Source organism: Typopeltis vanoorti, chromosome 9, assembly GCF_054136105.1.
Source record: "Typopeltis vanoorti isolate ZY-2024b chromosome 9, IOZ_Tvanoo_1.0, whole genome shotgun sequence".
Lineage (NCBI taxonomy): Eukaryota > Metazoa > Arthropoda > Arachnida > Uropygi > Thelyphonidae > Typopeltis > Typopeltis vanoorti.
This window is the reverse complement of record NC_143557.1, coordinates 94,681,445-94,705,590: the sequence shown is the minus strand read 5'-3', so window position 1 is coordinate 94,705,590 and position 24,146 is coordinate 94,681,445. Positions and strand designations below refer to the sequence as shown.

The window sequence follows — 24,146 nt, the reverse complement described above, 5'->3', positions numbered from 1 at the left end:
AGGCATATGTGAAAAAAGCGTCACTTACCGGCAAAACTTTGAATCAATATCATTTATTACATGTATTTTTAAAATAATAAAAAAAAATCAGCTAACGCCTTTTTATTCCCGTATACGGGAAGTAGGCGAGGCCATTTAGCCCTATCTAACTTTCTGGAGACTGAGTGGGCAGTTCGATCTCCACTGGTACCAATCAGAGATAGATGGCCCAAGGCTATCACTAATTAAGCGGTACACAGTGAAGAGAGACGGCTCAAATGTGCCGCCATCTCGTGGTCCATAACCCTAACACAATATATTTAATGTCTGAAATAATGCGGGTTCTACGGTCGATTTTCTTGAGTTTAGGGGACGAAAAACCCGAGTTTCCGGGAGGAAAAACCCGCTTGCCCGTGCCAGAGATCGACTAACTCGGGAACCGGTCGAAAAAAGGCTTAGAAAAATTTCGTCTAGTCGCCGACTAGACTCGAAACCAAATCTTCCTTCATGCGGACAAGCGCCGTGGTATGCAAACGCCATATCCACTGAGCTACACAGGCTACACGTATTTTTTAACCAAACTAAAATCTTTCACTACATACATTGAGAGCAGACTTTGATGTACACACATAACCTTAAAAAGATTGAAAAAGTTTAAAATTAGTGGTGCCAACATAAAAAATATTGCTGATCCCCAAATGGGGATCATGGAAGTTAACGGGTTAAGTTAATACCATTCACAATTTATGTTTTATGTACATGATTTTTATAAACAGTAATAGAATAGAAACTAAAATGGGCCCATCCTTTTGAACAACTTAATTCTGTCATGCACAGCACTAAATAAAATGTGGAATACAAAAAAACTCTTCACTCTCCTGACAACGAATTACCTACTTAGCTACTACAAACACACCGTTACATTAGATTAAAATAACAGATGAAAGAGGCTACCTTTTTAACTATCTAATTTTTTCCAGTTTGCATTTACGATTTTATTAATCAAAATAATGAATTTCAATTGTTGAAAATTTTGAGGGAATTCCAGTCTTTCGCCATTTCTTTAAAAAAATATGAAACGAAAGATTATTTGAGAATAATATTAGAAATAAATCTTTACAGAGAACTTGATGAATGTCTAGCACTGATTCTTAAAGTGGAGGAAATTCAGAGTAGCAAGATGATGAAATCAGATAATATTTCATTAATCAAAATTGCATTATGGGCGTCAGCAATATAATTGACCATAGGCAATCAATTAATTCTTTTCTGAAATCTCTGTAACGAGGCTACTGGAGCAGTTTTTACTTGCAAGGAATTAGATTTGAATTTTAATGCATAAATTTTCTATAAAAAAGATATATATCTTTCGAAAGATCATATCTTTTAAAAGGAAAAAAAAAGAAAAAAAAAAGGATGAGGCCTCTTATGACGTAAAGTTGACATTTTTAGGTTTGATGTAAAATCGATGTTATATGAGAGCAGAACATATTTTTTTTATTTATTTATTTCATAAATCATGATTGATTGTAACAATATTCGAAACAGTACTGCAAAAATGAATGGCACTTGACCGAAATCGTCACTTGACACATCTCATAAATAGGATAAACATGGAAATGCATCTATTATTCATGTGAGGCTTTAAATCTATCTCGCAAACATTAGTTTACAAAGATGACACGGATAAACTAACAGCACCACTGCGCCTACGTGGTGCTGTTAGTTTATCCGTGTTAGTTCGAAGCAATGACACATACGACACTTTGGTTGGAAACAATGAATTCGAATTCCGTCGAGGACGTAAGGGATATTTTCTGGACATTTTAGTCTATCGGTGGATGTAGATGGCCAATTTTTATTTCCAGATCTCTCCCTCCCTCCCCACTAAAACAAACAGACTTGCCAAGAGAAGGGATTTAAATTTTTTTTTTAAATAAAGAAAACGAAAAAAAAGGCTTCTTACCTATGACACATAAACATACGGTAGTTTATAGGTCATACACCTGTGGCTCCTTAGAACATTTTCACATTGCAGCAGAACGTGAAATATTATTCTACTTCAGATCAACTCATTCACGACTGAATTATGCTGCTCTCACCTTTATTTAACATTTTTAATCAACCCTTTTATATTGGAAATTATCTGGTGGTTATCCCAGCTGCCTACCGATTTCCAAAATTTAAGACTAAAAGGGTTCCACCTACTCTTTTTGAAAAATAAAAAACTGTTGTAGCTTGAAAATACTTCCACGTCAGCTTCTATTAATTAATTTGTTATTCATTTCGCTTGGGTTTCTTTAGGAACCTAGGAATTGTTGTTTTGATGTCTGGAAAAAGAATTAGAGCCACGAGTTATGTCTGTTCATTATGTTTATTATTTAGTGTTCGTCTAAATATCAGTTGTTAAAATTGCTTTTTAAACGGTGCATCTTTCCTGACTCAAAAAGCCCTTTTAAATATCTCTTGGAACTCCTCATTCCCAGGCGAAAGATGTCAGATGTTTCTTACCATTGAGGTCTAAACTTGGAGAAATAGATCATTTAGAGCTAGAATCGCCACTTCTTCCAGAATCCCCCTCGAAACTGAATACTGAGATACCACCTCCCCCATCCTAGTCCTCAATCGCGATATTTGCATTCCATAAGAACCTTCATAAGTGCTTTTTAGTTCTAGGTGAGTTAACTGTCTCACATTAGAGCGACAAGAATTTTTCTCCTGAAACTCGGGTCTTTCATGTCTCAAAATAAGTAAACCAACTGGAGAACATGCACACTTAACAGTTATTATCTTCTGGCCTCACAGCCTTAGCGACTGTAACTCCAATATAAACCTAACCCGCCTAGCAATTACTTATTAATAGTATTAATATTATTAATTAATAGTTAGGCTATTAATTATTCGGGAGACCGAAAATTCCGGGAAGAGATATTTTTTATTCATTTATTTATTTTTTGTCCAAATTCGATTTGAATAATGAAAACGAAAAAAAAAAAAAAAAACAGTATTATTCGCCAACACTCAAATATTAAGCAAATAAATAAATAAATAAATAAATAATAAGTTAGATAGGGTAAACGGCCCCGCCTATTCCCTATACGGGAACAACATAGGCGTTAGTTGATTTTTTTATTTTTTTTATTTTTAATAATAAAAAAGGTAGAATTACAAACACTTTTGCAATATACTCATATTAAAGAACGAATCTAGATGAAAGAACAGTCGAATGCGTTCACCAGACTATGTGCAAAGCGACAACATACATACAAGTCTAGTTTCAATTATTATTAAATGCTATTCGAATTGCGAATCAATGCTATTAAGATTTATTCGAAATCGGATGGCGAAATCTGTTACAAATTCTTATTTGTAACAGATTTCGCATAATATTAATATTAATGCATAATTTTGAAGATTATAACTATATTATTGCTAAGCCGTTACTGGTAAAATTCACCAAAAATTCACTTAAACTAAAATACTAATATAATATTTGAAAAACAAAGTTCGATCATTACAGGTGAAGTGCCACCGTCTATAAATTTTTTGCTCTATCAGAAAGTTAAAGAGCTGCGTCCACACGCTACGCATGACTGTTGTCATAGTAACAGACACGATCAAGTGTAAATGGCATGGAAACTAACGTCACGTGCATAGCCAGTCCAAATGATTCGCGAAAAGCGAGATTTTAAGCAGTTCCTATTGACAATTGTATACTTCTGCAGTAGGCAGAACGGGACAGTAATCAAAGAGAGATGGAAAACAACCCCAAGTTGCTCGCACCGTAATACATCTACAATTGTAAGTTCCTTCCGCTTCGGGAAATCGTCTAAGCCTAACCTTAACAGGTAAGCTGTACTAATCGATAAATAGCGCATTGCTCTAATATTGGTCTCAGTTGTATTTAGTATGGTAACTCGCTGTTTGGTATGTCTGACAAACAGGTTGGTTTCAAAAAAATGTTCATTGTTAAAAGTAAATTGAATATCCGGTTTGCAGAGAGAAGGAAACGGAAGTAATGTTGCTAGTATTATTTTTAATTATTTTTATTTTTCTACAATTCTAGCAGTGGCGTTAGCATGAAAAGCACATGCATTATTTGTAATACAAGATAGCAATGAAAACTAAATGTATCAGTTCTGTATTATTGGGATATTGCGTTGCTAACATAGAATTATTTGACATTGTATAGGACTATATTCATGATATCGTCTAATTTGACTATTTGGTTGAATTGTATCACTTTTTAAAAAAATCTTCTTGCAATAAATCTCATCATCAAATCTCTTTTGGCAATTAGTATTCCTATGAAACATAAACCTGTATACATTAATGGTATGTGGGAGGGGGGGATGCAGCCGTTTTTGCACAATGCAAAGATACTTTGTCAATAATGTTTAGATTTTTCCAGACTTTTATATTCAGTTGCTAGGCTCCAACGTATTCCTGGAGGCAGAACCGCACCACGTACGTAAAAAAAACACGTACTTCATTTTGAATAAAGTTATGGAACTGTCAGCAGTAATGAACTCCTCTTATCAGTTGACCAAAGCTCACGCACAGTTGAATACAGGGTGTCGACATGAGATCTCGTTTTCTTTTCTTTTCTTTGTTCTTTCTCCCCCCCCCTTCTTTTTTCTTTACTGTCATACAATACACAAGTGTTGGTAAAGTTTCTTAGACACGCAGAGCCTAACCAACACCTGTCTCACCTGAAAGTATCTGAAAAAGTGATCACATGACACTCATTATTACGGGGAAAAAAATCTTCTAATAAACTCAAGATATTACATTCTTCACCTATTGCCTGCATAAGCTTTCTACCGAACTTTTATCCCGCAAGAATATATCGAATTCTTGAGTTCTGCATGAAGCAAGTGATTGAATGAGAAGAGGTCAGCATGGAACAGAAAATATGGCATTTGAGGATACTTTCGCTTAGCGCAGCGCAGAATACGTTTGAAAATGATCCGCATCTATTCTCATGTCTGTTGTCAAAGTATTTTACATCTTATATGTATAGGAATTAAGAGTAAATGCAGCCAATATATAAGTGGTGGATGCAGTTTTAAACACACTCTTCTATGTTAATAAAATTATATTATAATGAAATAGAAATTAATGCAAATACAGTAATGAAAAATATCAATTTATAATATTGAATTTATTCATGACTATGACAAATTCAGATATAGTTAAAAATAAGATTTTAAAATGTCTATCATTCCTTATCTATCTGCTCATTTACCCATATGGCGTTCTATTTTAATAGTAGGATGCGAAGAATCTTTACAAAAGCTTTTAAACTGATTGGGAGTTAGCCGGTTTTATACGGAGTTGGAAGGACTTCATCAATTTATTTGCTTCAGCCTTAATTCCAAACAACTATTCTTATAGCTTGACTACTGCTCGCAGAACCTCGCAGTGAGAGAATAAAAACTCAGAGGACCTAATGGAAATATACAAGGTAGACTTTCTGTGATAGGATTGTAGCAAGCGAGCGGGACGGGGGGGGGGGGGTTCTCAAATCCTACTCTACGCATGTTCAAATTTGCACCGTTTTAGTGGACAGGTTCATTGCTAATGTTGTAGTACAGTTAAAAGTTTTATAATCTCGTTGGTAAATCTAGGCTCGTGCGAACAAATCTAAAGGGCATTCGTTGAGCAACTCCTAAAATACAACTTAACTCTTGATTTTTTTTCTTAAGGAAATAAAAACAAAAATCATTACTTTGCACTTCCATAATCATAGACCGATATTAACGGACAAGAAAGTGACTTAAATGAAATTTTCAATTATTTTTTTTTTTCAGTATGTGTCTAATTGCAAAGCATTAATAATATATTTATCCTTCTCCCTATCAGACTTTAAAAGAACGGTTTTTGCAAAAATAAAAAGGATTAGACCAAAGTAATGAGACCACAAAACTGATCTCATTACTTAGCCATTATTTCAATGGATCTTAATTCAAGTAGAGAAAATAATGAAGATGAATTAAAACCGTGACTTGCAAAAGCAAAATGAAGAATTCATTTACTAAACTATAACAATACTGTATAAATTTCTTTCAACAGCTCTTTGAAAAGAGGAGTTGAATTTTTTTTTTAAAAAAAATTCCTCTTTGAAAAGAGGAATTTAAAAAAAAATGGCTGGTAATCTAAACCTACTTATTCATCAGGATATCCCAACTTTTAACGTCAAAAGATTGAAATCTCGCCATCCATCACTACGAGCAGCAGAAGAACTAGTGCTAAATAATTTTAAGGACTAAAATAATTTATCTTCCAAAAAACATGGAAGGAAAATACGAAAGAATATTTGCATAACTTCTTTAAAGGTGATCAAATCATTACAGGGTCGGATCTACTTCGCAAAACCTGGACAATACTAAATAGGATTCGGACAAAAATGATGGCCTATGTGGAGATACTCTCTATAAATGGAACAGACAACCATCTCCAGTATATAACAGACTATGCAACATATTGTAAAAGAATGCACCTTTGGTGCTTATCAGAATGACTGGAATGACTTTTTACAAGCGGCGCCTGAAGCTGTGACCTGGATTACGAACTTAGATCTGAATTTATAATGATATATATATATCAACATATTACGACTTTTGCTTTTAACTTTTATTTATTTTATTTTTATTTTCCAATTCCTTGGATTAGATCTATGTTTTCCTTCAAAGTTTTTAACTTAAAATATTTGAAATTCTTCAATCCTGTTAACATATAATGACATCATGATTCTCTTTTTTTAATATCATGTTTTTGCCATGAACTATGTATGTATGTCATTTTATGAGAGATTTTTTTGTGACAAGTACTTATTATAGGTTGTAATCAAAGTTAATTGCCCAATATTATTAATGCATATTTTCATCAATGCATTTTTAAAATTCATTGGTGAATTTTAAAAATGCATTGATGCCCCTGCCTATGCCCTGCCCTTTGGTTAGAAAGGCTAAGTTTTTTACCTTGGGTGTACTATATACGTTAAAGATACCAAGCAATTTTATAAACTTGGTTTTAATCCTTTTTCTCAAGTAAGCCAAGTTTGCGCCTGAAGTATTTTCAGGTCTGACGCAACTCGTGGTAAAGGTGGACTAAGCTCTGATCACTTGCCTTAGTATCTCTCATAATGCAAAGCACATCTCCTTGCTGACATGTATGATGCATAAAGGGAAGGGTCACTACCGGTTTCGACCTTTATTGAGGTCTCGTCAGTGGGAGCCAGACCCTGAGGTGGTGATATCAAGGTTGAAGTAATGCAGTGCTTATAATTTTCACCTATACGAGTTGCCACAAGGTGCTTTGACCTTATTAAATAAAAATCTCCAGATGAGAGAAAGATGTAGAAAGTTTTTTACCTTGGGAGTCCACCTTTACCTCGAGTTGCCTCAGACCTGAAAATACTTCAGACTCAAACTTGGCTTACTTGCCTGTTTGCCCACTTGGGAAAAAGGATTAAAAACCAAGTTTATAAAATTGCTTGGTATCTTTAACATACATATATATGAACAAATCTATTTATATAAACAAATACAGTCAACCATCTATCGATTCATATGGAATCAAACAAACTGGCTTTCCTATTCTAAGCTAAGTATTCTCTTAAAGAAGGAGGACAAAACTTGACTTCCATTGACCACAGGTAACATCGTTCCTCACTCGCTTTTTTCTTAATACCACACAACAGGAAATGGCACGCAAACGCACCACCGAATATACTTTCAGTTCTGCCACTAGCGGCCTCTCTTTCTGTACAACCATAAGAATGACAAGAGCGCATGTGCCAGTGAGGCTAACAAATTTCTACAAAGATGCCCTTCGAAAATGAAGATCCCTTTGTGAAATCCTCATGGAGCTCATCTTCTACAACACGATGGTAAGGAACCCCATCATTCAGAGAGAGAGATTTTCTTTCCTTCATGGAGCTGGCGAGGCGTAAGTCTTGGGTGATATTCTTTCTCCGAGCCTTACCTAGCACTTTCTAAAATCACTCGCAAACTTGGAATACGGGAATCAGACCGAGCAGATAAACACACTAAAATACAACTTAACTCTTGATTTTTTTTTTTCTTAAGGAAATAAAAACAAAAATCATTATTGCATTTCCGTAATCAAAGACCGATAAATCTGCTTTTCAAGCTGCTATGCCTGATAGCATAACAAAAGGGGGGGGGGTTCAGTCCTTCTGACGCAGAAGATCTGGTGCCTATCTTTTTGATAAAAACCAACAATGCACGGGAGAGACTTACACCCTGCAATATAAACAAAATCTACAGCACTTTAATGCAACAGTCCAACCAAAGCACTTCATTGGAAAACCCTCCATCATCCCACCAAACACTATTTCACTGGGACCTACCGTATCGCCAAGAGCCACCAAAACCAACGCCGATATTCAGTGGCGAATGTGACACAATGCACTACCCACTCCAACTGTATTAAGGAAATTCAACCCGGTTGTTTCAGACAACTGTCTGTTCTGCTACCGAGCAGAACCAGTCCATCATATCTACTTAGAATTTCCTGTCAACATCCAATTAAATCCGTTCGTCTCAAGAAACGGCACCTTAACATGCGATTGTCTCCGTACAGAAGAGAATATCTCAATCTTGTCCATGTAGAGTCAAAAAACTATTCGATCTGCAAGCACCTCTTCATCACTGCAAAAGCAGTAATAATACAGTTTCCATCTTCTTCCCATAAGACCAGACAGCACAACAGTTTCACAGAGAGAGGCGGCTCACCATCTCCTTGCAGCTTTCAAACAAAAGGTGAGACGTCGTATCCTACATGAGCATCATCACCACAGGCAGAACAACACCTTAGATCTTTTCCACCAAGATGAAATCCATCCACGAAATCAACAGCTGGCTGAGCAGGGTGACTGCATCAAGTCCATTTTCCAACATAGAAGTGACTCATTTCTCCCCTCCCAAAGAAAGAGAGAAGAAATAGATGTTCGTGCTTAACAGTGTGAATAATGATCATCTGTTACTTTCATATAAATATGTAATATTGTCTCATAGCAACTGTTATTCTTATGTACTTTACCTTAACAATAAATGAGCATGTAACCTCTCTGCCTGACTGCAGAGAACCAAAACCGGTTTTCAGAACAGTCCGTTAAAATAGTTTAAAATATTCCTCTCTGAAGAAATTACAGTTTAACGATAACTCTCATAGTGTATAAAGTGTAATCTTTTTATATGGTTCATATTGAAGGGGCTCCGTCGAAACCAACTCAGCTACCAAGGCTCTAAATGAGGTCTACTGAAAATATATTTTAAATGAGAGGCTTGAAGTTAATATCATGATTCCATAATTGTGATAAAGTTCTAAATGAGAAACATAGTATTTTATTACGAAATCGTTTGTTGCTGTCTACCAAACGATTATCATAATGAAAGTTGGAAATGTTGCACTGAATATTCGTTTATTGTATTGAAATATTAAAAGAAACAAGCGATTGCATTCCGATGATCCCTTAAATATTAGTATAGCAAACTATTATTTAGTGTCGTAGTCGCCAACTAACCGTTGGCAACCATTGCCAACTAACTTTCAGTTTATATATATTAATCATCGTTGCCTGGGCTTGGGCTGGCTGTATGTTGCTGGCCACTAATAGTTCGCCAATCTGGGAGGAGAGAAAATATGGAAGACCACTGGTCTCCATATCCTATTACTGGCTGCTGGAAACTTATGACATCACTTGCTATTTATGTTATTTAGGTCAGCATGCGTACTTTTTGATAGAGAAAGATTTTGTCAAAAGTATTACAAACTCATTTTAAGGATATTAAATATAACTTTGGAAACTCAAAAAGTCCATTCGTTTAGTGACCTATATAGTATATTGTAAAATAATTCAAAGTTCGATAATCTCTCCCCTCGGCATGCTGATTAGGGAGTTTGCGGTATTTTGCTTGGCTAGACTATAAAACTTTTTAGTGGACCATGATAAGTTTATCATGAGCGACCTGCCCATAAATTATTATGGACAGGTCACAGTTATTATCCAATTTAAGGGTTTTCGCTTTGTATAATGAATTGGTTATTTAGTTGAAAGGTTTTAGAACATTTTTTTTAAACCATGAAAAGAGATTTAAGAAATAAAACCAGGACGATTGTCTGTTCATATGATTGAGTCTGACAGGAATAAATCGAACCTTATGATTTGGATAAAATAATGGTCCTATGCCCCTGTATATTAGCCCCTGACTCTCTCTGGAGGCGCCAATAATAATAATAATTATTATTATTATTATAAATGAAGAGATTATTTATTTGTTTATTATTATTTCATAAATCAGCAGGGTTTTTTGTTTTTGTTTTCTGTATTGCTTAGAGAAACTGCTCAGTGAATGGATCAATTGTTTCTTATAACTACGATCTGAGCTACTGGCTATTAACAGACATGACATACTGGCTCATAGACAGTTGCTCAGGTCGACTGAGCTAGAAAAATTCGTTTTTATCAATTATTATCATTAAGAAAATATCGGCTTATTGTATATGTCACATTGGTAGATGAAAAAATAAATATAAATTATAGGTTCGATTGTAGTAACTGATTATAACTGCTCAGTGAATGGATCAATTGTTTCTTATAACTACGATCTGAGCTACTTATAATCGAATACACTAAAAAAAGAACTTTTCAGGCTTTTTTTTTTTCAGCCATTTCTTGAATTATTCGAACTAGCACATTCGCAGACGAGTAGGGCTTTTTTTCCGTCCCTGAAAGAATTCGTTTTTTTTTATAATCCCACAACTTAGAAAAATTGACTGAAGAATTCATATGAGATTCGCACAATAATGCTAGTTGAAATTAGGAACACAAGATGGCGGCAGTTGTCACTTTCATCTATCCACATCAGGTAGGAAAACGTATTCATCTCTTTGTGATAAAGAAAGGTGACTGTCCAACTTATTTCCATAAAAAGTCAGGGCTGAAGAGCTCTTCCTACTTATTCTCTATCTGGAATAAAAATGAGGAAGGCTTTTTTTTACTTTTGAGAGATGAACTCGTCGACCATATACTACAGAACACCCACATTACTTGTCTTGTATGAGAGGAAAGTCGAAAATATTATTTCTTTGGCATTGAACTTTCTTTTATTCTGATTTGCCCTCCAAAATACATAAAGAAATATACTGGATATACAAGAGAATAACATAACCACCTACGTTTTCATTTTCTGAAGGCCACTGGGTAGTCAGAAGTTTTATAAAGTAATCTGGATATAATCTCTTTCTATAAAGCAATCTAACATTCCTTAAAATATCGTTATTTTTATTTATTTATTGTTTCAGATTTTCGAAAGAGTGCCATGAATTGACACAGAGGAAAAGATTCCACTGTTGGAAGACGAAATTTCTTCAAGTAGCTTCGGTCTTTAATTCACTTGTTTGCTAGGACTTATGGCTTATTTGGACGACGACCAACCTCGTCTGGCTCAGCCCAGTTTTCTGGACTTAACTAAACAGAAACTAGTAACCGAAGAAGAAGTACAGTCGGCGTTATTCAAACTTTCCGAAGTGCGTTTACGACCAGAAAAATTCAAAGATGAAGAGCTACCCACAATTGTTACATGTGCGAATACCTCAGCTTGTGGGAATCTGGAAAGGTATCCGTTTCTAGATCCCATACCGCCTTCCATGAGAAACGTAGAAATGCGTGAGTTGAGTCAAGTAGATATCGATTGGAAAATGCTCACTTTAGCAAGGCCCACAACGAAGCAAGAAGAGGAAGTCTTTACAAGGTAGGGAAACGCATTACTGTTGTGATTTAATACATAAAATAGATTTCATTTTTCTTTTCACATTAAGTTGGCCATATGTTTATCTTTCCATATGCCGTAGGTAGTAACCTAACTAACCATTTAAAAATTCATAACTTTTTTGTCAAATCACATGACATGTCTTAAAAGCATTTGCAACAGCTTTATTTTTAGCTAAATAGTATTCACCTTCACAAGCCTCCCTAGTTCAGTCGGTATAGACGAAGCTCTTTGGGCGGAAAGACCTTGGTTCGATTCCCATCCGTGACTTGAGGAACCTTTATCTGGTCTCTTTCGACTAAAGGTGAGTTAGTCGGTCTCATACGTGGCAGAGGTTTTTTTTGCCTGGAAACTCAGGTAAGTATTCATGGCTGTAAATCCGTGTATGTTCACGGATTTACAGCCATGAATACTTATGACAATATGTGGAAGAGATAGGGTTCCTCACCATATGTCGTTACGCCCGTAGTCAACCATAAGAGCTTATCGCCAAGATAGGAGATGACACACGAATGGGATGGGGATTCATCTTCACAGATATAAATCGCAAAATTTTTTAAAAGAATTGTGAACAATGGAGTAATACGGTGCTTTTCCCTTTGTGACAAATTTTGCTCCCATAAAAAAATTTAGAAATTGGGACATTGAATTCTTTCATCGATTTCTAAGCAGATCATCGCATTGTGAAGTTCTGTTGTTTGCTTTTGCAAATAACATTTATTACTCAAATGTAGAACAATATTCTACATTTTAGACCGACTTATACCAAAAATATGCGGGCCACGCTTTCAGACCGTTGACACTTTTACAAGAGTAAGGGACTCCTGTAAAATTTCGATTAAATAAAAAGAAAAAATCCTCAAAGGAATCATTCATGAATTAATGAGGTTAAGTACTGTTATCTGGCTGTCGAGTAACTTTCTTTAAGCATAGGACAGCACGTTAAGAAAAACCGAAGAATAAAGACTGTTATAAGTTGTAAGTTATATTCTAGTCGCCGACTAGAGAAATTTTTCTAGACATTTTAAAGGCGATTCTCTAGTTAGTTACTGGGTTTTATCCAAATATCTCAGAAAATATCAGACAACGTCAGACATGACCACGAGATGGCTGCAGCTGTCTCCCCCCCCCCCCCCCCCCCCCGATGTCTCTAAAATCATCGATAGCGATAGCCGTTGGCTCAACTATTGGTGACGGTTAAGTATAGAGACCGGCTACTTATCGATTTCCAAAAGTTTTTAGGACCACATAATCACTACCTCCTTTCTTTTGGCAATCGAAAGGCATTAGATGATATATTTTATGTCAGGGCTATCCAACCTTAGGTAACCCGAGGGCCGCATTACAAAAAAATATTTATCCGAGGGTCGCATCACAATGCGTATCTAGTAATTTGGTGATCAGCAGCGACACAACCTCGATCGCTGAACAAAAACAACACTAATCGTGCGCTCACGTTCCTCGTGGGTGCCCGGAGCATGCGTTGGAATAAAACAGTACAAGAACGCTTCTTTGACACATCTAATATTTGAAAAACACGTGGGTATGTAGTGATGTAAACACACCACATAAAATTACCAACATCGACATCAGGGCTGCCCAAAGTACAGCCCGCACCGGCCCTTGGGCAGTATTTTGCCCAGCCGTGATGTAAATATACTATCTACGAATAATGCGCATGTTTCTATTTATATATGCGTATTATTTCATGAGACTGGGAAAAAATTAAATTTATGGATTGAATAAAAATCATCGTCATATTTTTCTTATTTCATTTTATTTCTGTGATTATTTCAATTTCTTCCCGTCTCATCCAGGGGCGAATGCTGGTTTTGAAATTCACGCTTGCTCTTGTTATCATTCAGGGAGTGAAAGGTGTGATTGAAGTCCGATTAGCCGAATAATGAATTACTGACCATTTAAAACTATATATTTAGAAATTTATGCACATTTAATCATACAAATACAACATTTATTTTACAAATGATATTCTATCTTTTTCAATTTAGCTACTTGAATATAAATTCTACCCTACGGTTCTTCTTTATGAACTGGTCAATAACATCGTCATAAAAAGTTGGTTGTAACTTAATTTTCCACAGCAACACATGCACTTGTAAAGGCTGGCTGAAGCTCACTGGCTAGAGCTACTTTCAGTGCGTATGGCCTGTGTTTAAGACGACGTGAAGGGAGCGGAAATGGCTATGCGCGCGCATGAAATCACAGTGCTGCAGCGAGGACCTGGAAGCTCCTACAACCGAGCAAACCAAGGTAGCTTTGACTAGACAAGCAAGCATCGGCCTTCGATACACAACGCAAAGCTCAATTATTGCCGCGCAAGCTTAAGACGTCTTCTGTCTACAAAAATAAAAGCCTAAATGGAATGCTTATAAATGCATGCATTTATTAATAAATAAATATTACTTCTTTCTCAAGTAATGAGCTTGCACAGCAACCATAGCAAGCATGGAGAATTCGCTCATGGTCTCATCCGTCCCTCAGGACGGGTAGAGTCCCCTAATCAGGGGTTTACGACCGATTAATGCAGTCGGTCGTCACTCCTCTTCTGCAAGTATTCATCACTGTAGATCCGTGTGTGTGTGTTCACGGGCCGGTTTGTCGGTTCTGGGGGACGAAAAACCAGAGTTTCCGGGTGAAAAAAACCCTCTACTTCTGTACGAGACTGGTTAACTCATCTTTAGTCGAAAGAGACCAGATAAAGGTTCCTCACATCACTGACGGGAATCGAAAACGGGGTTCGTCTATACCGAACTAAGCTAGAGGCACTATTTCAATTTATATTATTTAATTCCTCCCGTGATTCAGTTTTATTTTTTAAATAAAATTATTCGTAATTCATTTTATTTTTACAATTATTCCGTAATGTAGTTTATTTTTAAATAAAATTATTATAAATATATAAAAAACGCTGAAATCATATATCTTATTGAATAATCTATGTGTTATCTTATCCTGTTTATAAATTCCTTCCTAAGTCAAGTGGCGTTTATAAATGCATGCTATGGCCTAATTAAACATTCAAAAAACGAGCCACATCACATAATTATTTTCCTCTTCTCTTCCTTACTTGAAAATACATTGATGTGAAAACGATTCCACCATGCGTCATCTCGATTCTCCAGTTTCAGTGACATCAGTGCCTTCTGTACTTGCAATGATGTGAACTTTCCGTATCACGCACCTTGTCTAGTACGGAAGCTAAAAGCCTTCGAAGATAAAATAAGAACCGCCTACATGCAGTGATATGTTTTAATTGAATTCGTTTTGAAGTATGACTTCCAGATGGGAGGCAAAGTATTTGCGGAAGAGACGCACATGAATGTGTAGGTTGTTCTTACTCGCTTTCGGTCCTTGTGTAGAATTAGTAAATCACTCTAATCACGCCAGGTTTGAACTCTTCATGAAATATTTATTTTAGATTTCCTTCAGAGGAAGGCATGACACCTTTAGGACATCTACACGCACATTAATCTACGGTGCATGTCACGTTTGTGCGATAGAATGTTTCTTTGCTTTCTTTTTAAGTATCATTTAGTAAGGCCTTTGTGCATTATCTTTTTCTCCAAAGTAGCTACCGTAATTTCAATTTCATTTCATTTCAATGGTAATTCTGAATAGCTGTCAATGTACGCGAAGCAAGATGAACAATTTAACAGAATAGAAGATAGGAATACAAAAAATGTCGACTTACTTAAATCTGGAATTATCTCGTGGATATTATCAGCGAGTTATGATTCCAATAAAACTGAAACAGATCAGTGAACTTGAAGGGAGTTTATAAAGATAATTATTGTCCAAAGACTTCTTAAATTTTTTATGGTGATGTCATGCTATTTGTTATATATCGGTTGCCAATTTCAGTTCAATTCTGAGTTGAGGTTTGAAAAAAAAAAATGCTTGGCGACCTGGGATAATAAAGTAAGGATAATGAAGAACAAGATGCCATTTTTGGTCAGAAATACTTGCTAAAATAAAGTAGTGCAAGCGATTGCGTGTTAGCTATAAAACAATGCCAGGAGTGCTCTGATCTGGTGAGAACTAGAAACACTTGATCATCCCTCTAATATCAATGAAAGGGACACTTATGGTGGGAGTAGTGTGATGGTTTGGGGGAGCCATCTTGTTGGGTGGATGCAGCAACCTGTATGTGCTTTGTAGCGTAACCATGAATGCTACAACTCATAGAAATGGGGTCCTGGACTCCTATGTTCGTCCGTTATGCGGGTGAGATAGGGGAGACATATATATCCTACAAGGGGATAACGCTCGTCCTTTTCGAATGAAGCTCGTGGGCCAATATCTTCAAGAAGAGATTATGGTATACAATATGTACTGTCCATCCAGGTCTGACCTTAATTCTATTGATCATGTCTGGAATGCTCTAGGTAGACGTATTGCTGCTCTCAACTCTCCCTCCCCCCCCCCAAAAAAAAATCCTTGAGGGACTAAAGAGACTTGCAGGAGCAGTGATTGTTATTGACCACAGAGCTCTTGGAGACCACTATAAACAGTATGAAATCGTTGTGGGCGATGACCACATTCCTTATTTTTTTTTTTTTTACTGAGGTACTTGGACAATCTCATTTTGACGTCTTGGTTTTGACAATTTTTTTTTTATGTGGTTCCCACTCACGAAAGGTTATTAGTAACCTATAGTACATTTGTAACATGCATGGACTAAGGATTTTTTCCAATTTTATCATATATTTTTTGTAATTTTTTATTTATTTTTACAGCATCCAAAACCCTGCTCTAGAGACCAAACAAACTTTTTCAAGCCACTTCAGGCCTCCAATAAGCAAGGCGGTGGTCTCACACCGAACAATGAAATTCATCTCTTACATAAATTGTTTTCATGTATCCATTGGTTACAGAATTAAACTATTTATTTACAATTTTTGTGGATGTTTCTTTCACATCTCATATCATACTGCTCTTCACCGAACTACATAAAAATTCATCATGAACTTTTTGAGTGGTCGTGATTTTTCTCTTTGTTCATTAATTTCTGGAAACCAGTGTATAAGGAGTCTAGTCGCGGATGATTGCATTACTATCCAGTGAAAAGTTTGTGTTCTTCCTAAAAAGTTGCCATGCTAAATTGAAATCCGAGGTAGACACAAAGCGTGCAGCAGTAATAAAATAATATATATATAATATAATAATTAATTATAATTACATGTTTATATAATTTTATATAGAATATAATTACACACATTAGTTACGTGATTTCATTTATGGTTAACTGTTAAGAAGAAATGTCATACGTTTACATCTCATTTCATGCTAATTTGCATCTTTGTGTTTTTTTGTTACCTATCTCCAATTTGAATTCTTCCCGTTTATAAGTTAGGTCAGCGATCTGTTAACTGCATATTCAGAATAATACTGTTTCGTAATGCACAACCAACAAAAACAAATCAAAATGACTGGATCGAATTCTCATCAGTCAATACCAGACTTGTCATGAGTTTCTTGTTCACAAAGATGAATAATTTACAAATCGGTGTGCTTCTCTAAAGTTTCAACAGTGAATGAATAAGTAGTTTATATGTGCCACGAACGGCATATTCAGAACACATTACAGAGAGAGAAGGGTTGCAAATAAATGGACAATTTCTTCTACTAAAGTACTGAACGTTCAATCTATTTGGTAACTAGGAAACCATTGGTGTTTATCTGAGTATAGTCAAGTGTCACTCTGTGATAAGTTCCGTTTGTCTTCACACACACACACACACACACACACACACACACACACACACACACACACACACACACACACACACACACACACACACACACACACACACACACACACAGAGAGAGAGAGAGAGAGAGAGAGAGAGTCACGAAATACGGCAAAAACATTAGTGTCATACGTGATCAGCATGGGCTTTTAACAAACCTACACATTTTGATTTCATTAGCTGATGTGTACATTTTAAAATGTTCTCTGGATTTGCATCGTAACACGAAACATATAGAAACACGTTAATTTTCTCTTGTAAAATCTGATCATACATTATTGATCTAGGCTTTTTACGTAAATATTTTAAGACGTGAGAATAGTGTTTTTTTTTTCTTTCAGAACAAATTATATTTTCTCCAAAACGGTTATCATATAAACACTCTGTAGGCTTGGCTTCTATCGGGAGCGAATAATTATATTGGATTATTCGAATTTGAATTACGTTTTTGGACTGCCCTAAACAGGACCGTACTTAGGCATAGGCGCACGAGGCTCTAGCTGGAGGTCCCGAAAAGGGGTCAATTTAAGGGCTACAAACAATGAGGCAGGGGTCCCGGGGCACACTAGCTCATAGGACGCTGCCCGTCTGTGGAAAAGTGTAAGTAACCCTTGACCTAAAGTTAAGATTTCAGATGGCGGTCGTAAACATCTTCCAGTTGCTCCTGTTTGTTTACCTCGAGACTGGCATCATGGTCAATCCTGAAGGCCTTCAATACATGGATGAGATCGAGATCCTGCTACGAAAGAGGCATGCACACTTTCTGAGAGACAGATGCACCGATTTATTACTGTTTTTTTCTGGTTTCTGTTTCTATTGATTATTTTATTATTAGTTTGTTTTAATTAACTGAGAGTATATACAGGGTGTTTCAAATTAAAGTAACGCTATTCTGAGCAATCTTCAGAGAGAACCATCTGTAGACGAAATATCCTCAAACTTGGTGAATACTCTAACCAGAACATGGAGAAGAGATTTTGACAAAAAAAAAAAAAGGTTCAAAAATTGCCGATAGGGGATAAATGGCGCTGTGAGCGGGAGACAATTACATTAATATGAACCGGATGGTATGCGATTGTGAAATGATTCAAGTCAGTGATAAACAGAAAAGTGTTGATGCAAGATGCTGTGAACGAAATAAACATAACCAAATGACTTTATTTGATTATTATTTGATTTATTATTTGAGACTAATAAACACAATGAAATTAAACCTCATATCTGCCAGCAGGAGAAAAGCTGTTTGAAAGAACGTAACAAACATAATAATTTCTGCTATTAAGTTGAAATTTACTTCATGTTCGCAGGAATAATTATTATATTATATATTTTATATAAAATTATAATATTATATATATATATTTATAATTCAAGAAATTCACACCTTTCAAGCATCAGTACATCCCACTATTTGGGAATTTGGGAGTGGCGCTGCATTATGGCGTATTAACGTGTAAGACAAATTTCGGATATTTGCAAATTTTAGAATGTGAAATATACAATTTTAGAAGAATGTTCCATTTTAGATTTGAGAATTTAATATTTTAGAATTTTTGCGCTTTTATACATCCTTTTGCAAGCATATATAAATAAGAATTGTTTGTGAAAAATAAGTAAGAAATTGTTTAAAAATTAATTGAATAATTGAGCAGATGTTTTTGTAGATGTCAGCAAGCTAGAATAAATAGTTATTTATTTTCAATGAATGGTTGATTTACTTTCAGTAAATGAACGTAATTAAAATTAAATTTACTAGAATAACTAAAGGTAAGATTTTTTTTTTTTTAATTCTCATTTTCCAGAATAGTGGACCTGAACAAATTAGGTTTGAAGACTTGTACTGAAGAGGAAGCTCGAGCCCAAAGAGGAAATAGATTAGCGATGAGAGGACTTCGAACTAGACAGCTCGAAGAATCAGGAGACGAGGGTTTGAATGAGAATATCGATGAATTTACTTATGAATACTTTGCGCGCCATCTATTGACCGAAGATCAGTCATTGGCCAATGATGCAACCGATCCTCTGGATGAACTAACAGTTTCTCAACCGAAAAAGAAACCACCACCAAATAAAAAAGGAACCCCAGAAGAAACTACGAAGAAAAGTGCAACTTCCACCACAGACACTAAGAAAAATCGCAACACTTCGAAAACTAAGAGTGGAGATAAGAAAAGCTCAAGTAAAAGTAAATCCGCCAAGTCCAATAGTAGCAAAAAGAAATCATCCTCAAGCAGCAATAAAACTGAAAAAAATGACAACGAATCGCCAAAGAAGGAAAAGAAAGACAAAGAAAAATCTTCAGGCAGCCAGAATAAGTCAGAAAAAAATGACAATGATTCTCCAAAGAAAGAAAAGAAAGAAAAAGAAAAATCAGAAACCAAAAGTAGAAGCAGAAGTAAGTCGAAAACCAAAAAGAAAAGCAGCAAGTCGAGCAAAAAGAAAAAATCAGAAGGAGCAGACGATTCAGACTGAACTCTGGATACTACGTCTGTTTCTTGGCATTAATTTCGTTATACGAACAACAGAACACGTAATGTACTATGCAACATGATTTAGACGCATTTAACTTGTTTTCGAAAAATTGTTTCATATATTTCTTAAATGAAGAAAATTGAATGGAATTTGTCACTTGAATGCTGTCTTTTTGTTATTTTCAGTAGAATCAAAAACATTATTTATTTTCCAAGCTCAAATAACCTTTTAAAATGTCATGTTCTTTGAACTTATTGTTAAAATACAATTAGTATTGTATTACTTTGGAACCGTATGCAGTACGTGTGTTTGTGTGTGTGTGTGTGTGTGTGTGTGTGTGTGTGTGTGTGTGTGTGTGTGCGTGCGCGCGCGCTGACAAAACAATCATACGTCGGTTTTTTTTTTTTTTCACTCCAGAGTTTATATTTCAATGAAAGTGTTGAGCAAAGATTTTTGATTTTTTTTTTGTTTGAAACATAATAAACATTATGAAATTGCCTGCAACAGTTCATCCTAACGATAAAAGCATATAAAACTAGTGGTGAGGAGGGTATATTTTAAAATCAGTTTTTTCTGCTTCAGTACTAAGAGAAAAAAATATTTTCTTACTAAAAATTATTAAAAAAACAATAAAACAAACAAACCGTATTAGAAAATGTTATAAAAAATAAACTCCACACAATAAATACCACACTCGCAGTAGTATACGTTAGCAATCGTGGAATTTATTTTCGTCAGACCCCCCCCCCCCCCCCCAATTAATTTTACTGCTAGTTATACTACAGCCAGTGCCGGCGGAAGTGGACCTGGAAAGCGGGCGTCACTACAAGATGGGCGCCATTTCGAAGTGTTAGTATGAAGTTTCATTCTTTCTTTAATTTTTTGTAAACGAATTAAGTAATAATTAGGTAAGTCAATATAATTGCTGCAAATTTACGGTTAGAAAAAGTTACAAATTTACAAAAAATTCTTGTAAATTCTTTCCACGTGATTATGACAAAAATAAAAATAAATAAACAAATTGCCATTTGTTTAGGAGTGCCCATTTCAGCTTTGCAGGTGGATAACGTCCAGCCTAGCCAGGCCCTGACTACAGCTAATGATTTGTTAGTCTGATCTTCTTTAGCGTTTTCTTGTGAGTTCTGAGTCGATATTAGAATTTTATTGATTTCTTTTCAACATAATAAGCAATTGCAATGTTAACCCTAAGATAAAATTACCTGTATAGCTCAGTGGAAGTGGCGCTGGGCCGCTCGAAGTTAGACCTGGGTTCAAGTCATCCTGCAAGACTTTGACATCTTCTGCATTCACTATTGCCCTACCCAACTTTGCATCATCAGCGAACAAATGAATTGTTCCACTTAGATCCTTCCATATATCGTTAATGAACAGATTAAACAGCAGTGGTCCAAGAACAGAACCCTGCGGCACACCAATAGTCACAGGCCATCTTTTGGACTCTACTCCTGAATAAACTACTCTTTGATATCTCTCCATCAACCAACCACCTATCCATCTCACCAACCCTATATCCATTCCCATATGTTGTAGTTTACGGATTAGAATTTCATGTGGTATCCTGTCAAACGCCTTTGCCAGGTCCAGCCGTATCACTGTAACCCCATTTCCCTTATCCAGTTCAGCCGTCACCTTGTTATAAAACTTGAGCAAGTTACTGAAGCATGATCTACCCTTCAAAAAGCCATGCTGTCCCCTGTACAGTATCTCATTTTCATCAATCCATTCCTGTATTTTTTCCTTGACTACACTCTCCAAGACCTTGACAACGACTCCTGATATGCTGATCGGTCGGTAATTTGCAACCGTAGTCTTGGATCCTCCTTAATGCAGTGAAACTATTTTCCCTTCTTTCCACACCTTCTGGACTAAACCAGACCTGAGACTCAGATTAAACAACATGGTCAAGGGCACTGATAATTCCTTAGCCGCTTCACGCAAGACCCGTGCCGGTATACCATCCAATCCCACAGATGTATTCACATTAAGGTTCTGTAATAGACTATTCACCTCCACTTCATTCATCACAATTCCCATATAAACTAATGGTTCCTTCATTTTTTCAATGTCACCACCTGGATGATATGCTTTTGCAAAGTGGGCGCTCAGTAACTCCACTATGTCGACTGATTCAGTGACCTCCTTACCATCGTCATTCCTTAAAATCATTTTGCCGTGTACAGTTTTTTTCTTGCTTGCAGCATATTGAAAGAACTGTTTGGGATGCTCTTTTGCTTGCATAGCTAGTTTCCTTTCATAATCCGCTTTTGCTTTTTTTACCACACTCGTTACCGTTATCGTAAGATACACTCGGTATTGGCGGCATCTCTTCGCCTTGGATTACTTACATTTATTTTTTGTTTAGATTTTATTCTCACATGCTTATTTAAAAGAATGACGTTTGAAAATTCCATATTTTAATTTTTTTTCCCTCAGCAAAAAAATTCACCATTTTTTTTTTGTAACTGATCATAGCTTTGTGGTCAACAGAGGTTTATGAATATCACGTAACGAATGTATCGATTAGTCTTTGCAGTTGAATAATAGCTCCAGCGTATAGTATCAGATGTGTGTGTTTATTACCTAACCGTTTGCGTGATTCAGGTAAGTAAGGTTTCGTCATTATTTTCGGACTTCAGTTCTGGTCCTTAGTCGGGTTTTACAACGCACGTAAGTTCTTAACAGGAGAGTGACAGGGGGGGAGTTCAAAAGTAATTACTCCAAAACAACATGAAACTGTGACATTCGTTATCTAAGATTTCCCAGTTGATCAAACTTATAAAGTATATGGGAAACTTTTGCCTGAACTCTAGGCCAAGGTTAAATTAGGTGGCGTTGCTTAGTTTTCTTTAATATTTGCTTAACCTTGAAGTGAAACTTTTCTAATATAGTGGAAGAACTTCTGATTGATTTTGATTATTTTATTTTTTTGATGTTTTTAATTCTAAAGCTAAAAATATATTTTTAAACTTTAAATACTCTTAATGATAGTTTTTGATAAATTATTGTTGACGAATCGATGTTACAGTTCTTAAACCTTTTTGGCTTCTCGTTTCTTTGCATAAAGCTGTAAACTCCTTACCATGTCACAAATGAGAAATAAAATAAACTTTTCAAATAAGTTTACAAGTTAAATTTCGTATTTCTATTTTGGATAACTTCAGTAATTCTGGATAATAATATCCATACTGATTAGCGAGTGATTAGTGCATTCGCCCTGCAAACAATGTACATCCAAAAATCCCACCTCGGACAGGTATTTTGTGAATGTTTTTAGGTGATGGATGAACTTCATCACAGTACAAGGCCACCATTCTATAGACTACATTTTTACCAGCATATAAAAAAAAAAAAAAAAAAAAAATTCAGCACTACAGTCAAATGTGGACATGAATTTATTGCCAGCATACTAATAAATTATATTACACAAAACTGTGTTATCAATTTTGTACAATTAAATTGCAATACGATTTTGGCAAAAGTTACAAATTCCCTAAGGACGTAGTTAAGGAATTAATGTACGGTGCATACAGAAAACTATGCGCAGACATTTCAATATCGAATATGTCCACCTCGATCTGGGTTGTTGCTCTCAGAATGTCGTACTATGCTTAGCACCAAGTGATTCAGGACTTCTTGAAGCAAAGTGGCCCACTCCTCCTTCAGAGCAAGAATAAGGTTTTGTTTGTTTTCCGGAGGGGAATTTTGAGCAGCAATGCGTCTCGCTATTGCGATCCAAACATGTTCTATCGAGTTGAGAACTGGGAAGCATGCTGGTCACTCGATTATATCCTCGGTCTCCACAAGTATCTCCACCGCTCATGTACGATACGATGCGGTGTGATATTATCCATAAAAACGAATATTCTTTGCTTACACCACCACGGAACAATCGGCCATGACGTTGAAGAATTCGTTTCAATATCGTTCACCAGTCCCTTTTCGCAGGACTTGTATCTCGGCGTGTCCATTAAGCATAATGCCTCCCTACACCATGACCCCAGAACCGCTATCTATCCCTTTCAAGAACATTCTCGCGATGATAAACAGTACCACTTTCACGCCAGTGAAGTGACGTCTAAAATAGAAGGAAATACTAAAACAA

At 35.9% G+C, this 24,146-nt stretch overlaps 1 protein-coding gene across 1 annotated transcript; it reads left to right on the top strand.

Annotated features, from left to right (window-relative positions):
- Nucleotides 1–3,715: 3,715 nt before the first annotated feature.
- Nucleotides 3,716–20,222, top strand: LOC150103266 (uncharacterized). The gene is made up of 3 exons (XM_090398368.1): nucleotides 3,716–3,827; nucleotides 11,314–11,762; nucleotides 19,354–20,222. The coding sequence occupies exons 2-3, from the start codon at nucleotides 11,422–11,424 to the stop codon at nucleotides 20,021–20,023; spliced, it is 1,011 nt and encodes a 336-aa protein (XP_090254494.1). The 5' UTR covers nucleotides 3,716–3,827; nucleotides 11,314–11,421; the 3' UTR covers nucleotides 20,024–20,222.
- Nucleotides 20,223–24,146: the final 3,924 nt, after the last annotated feature.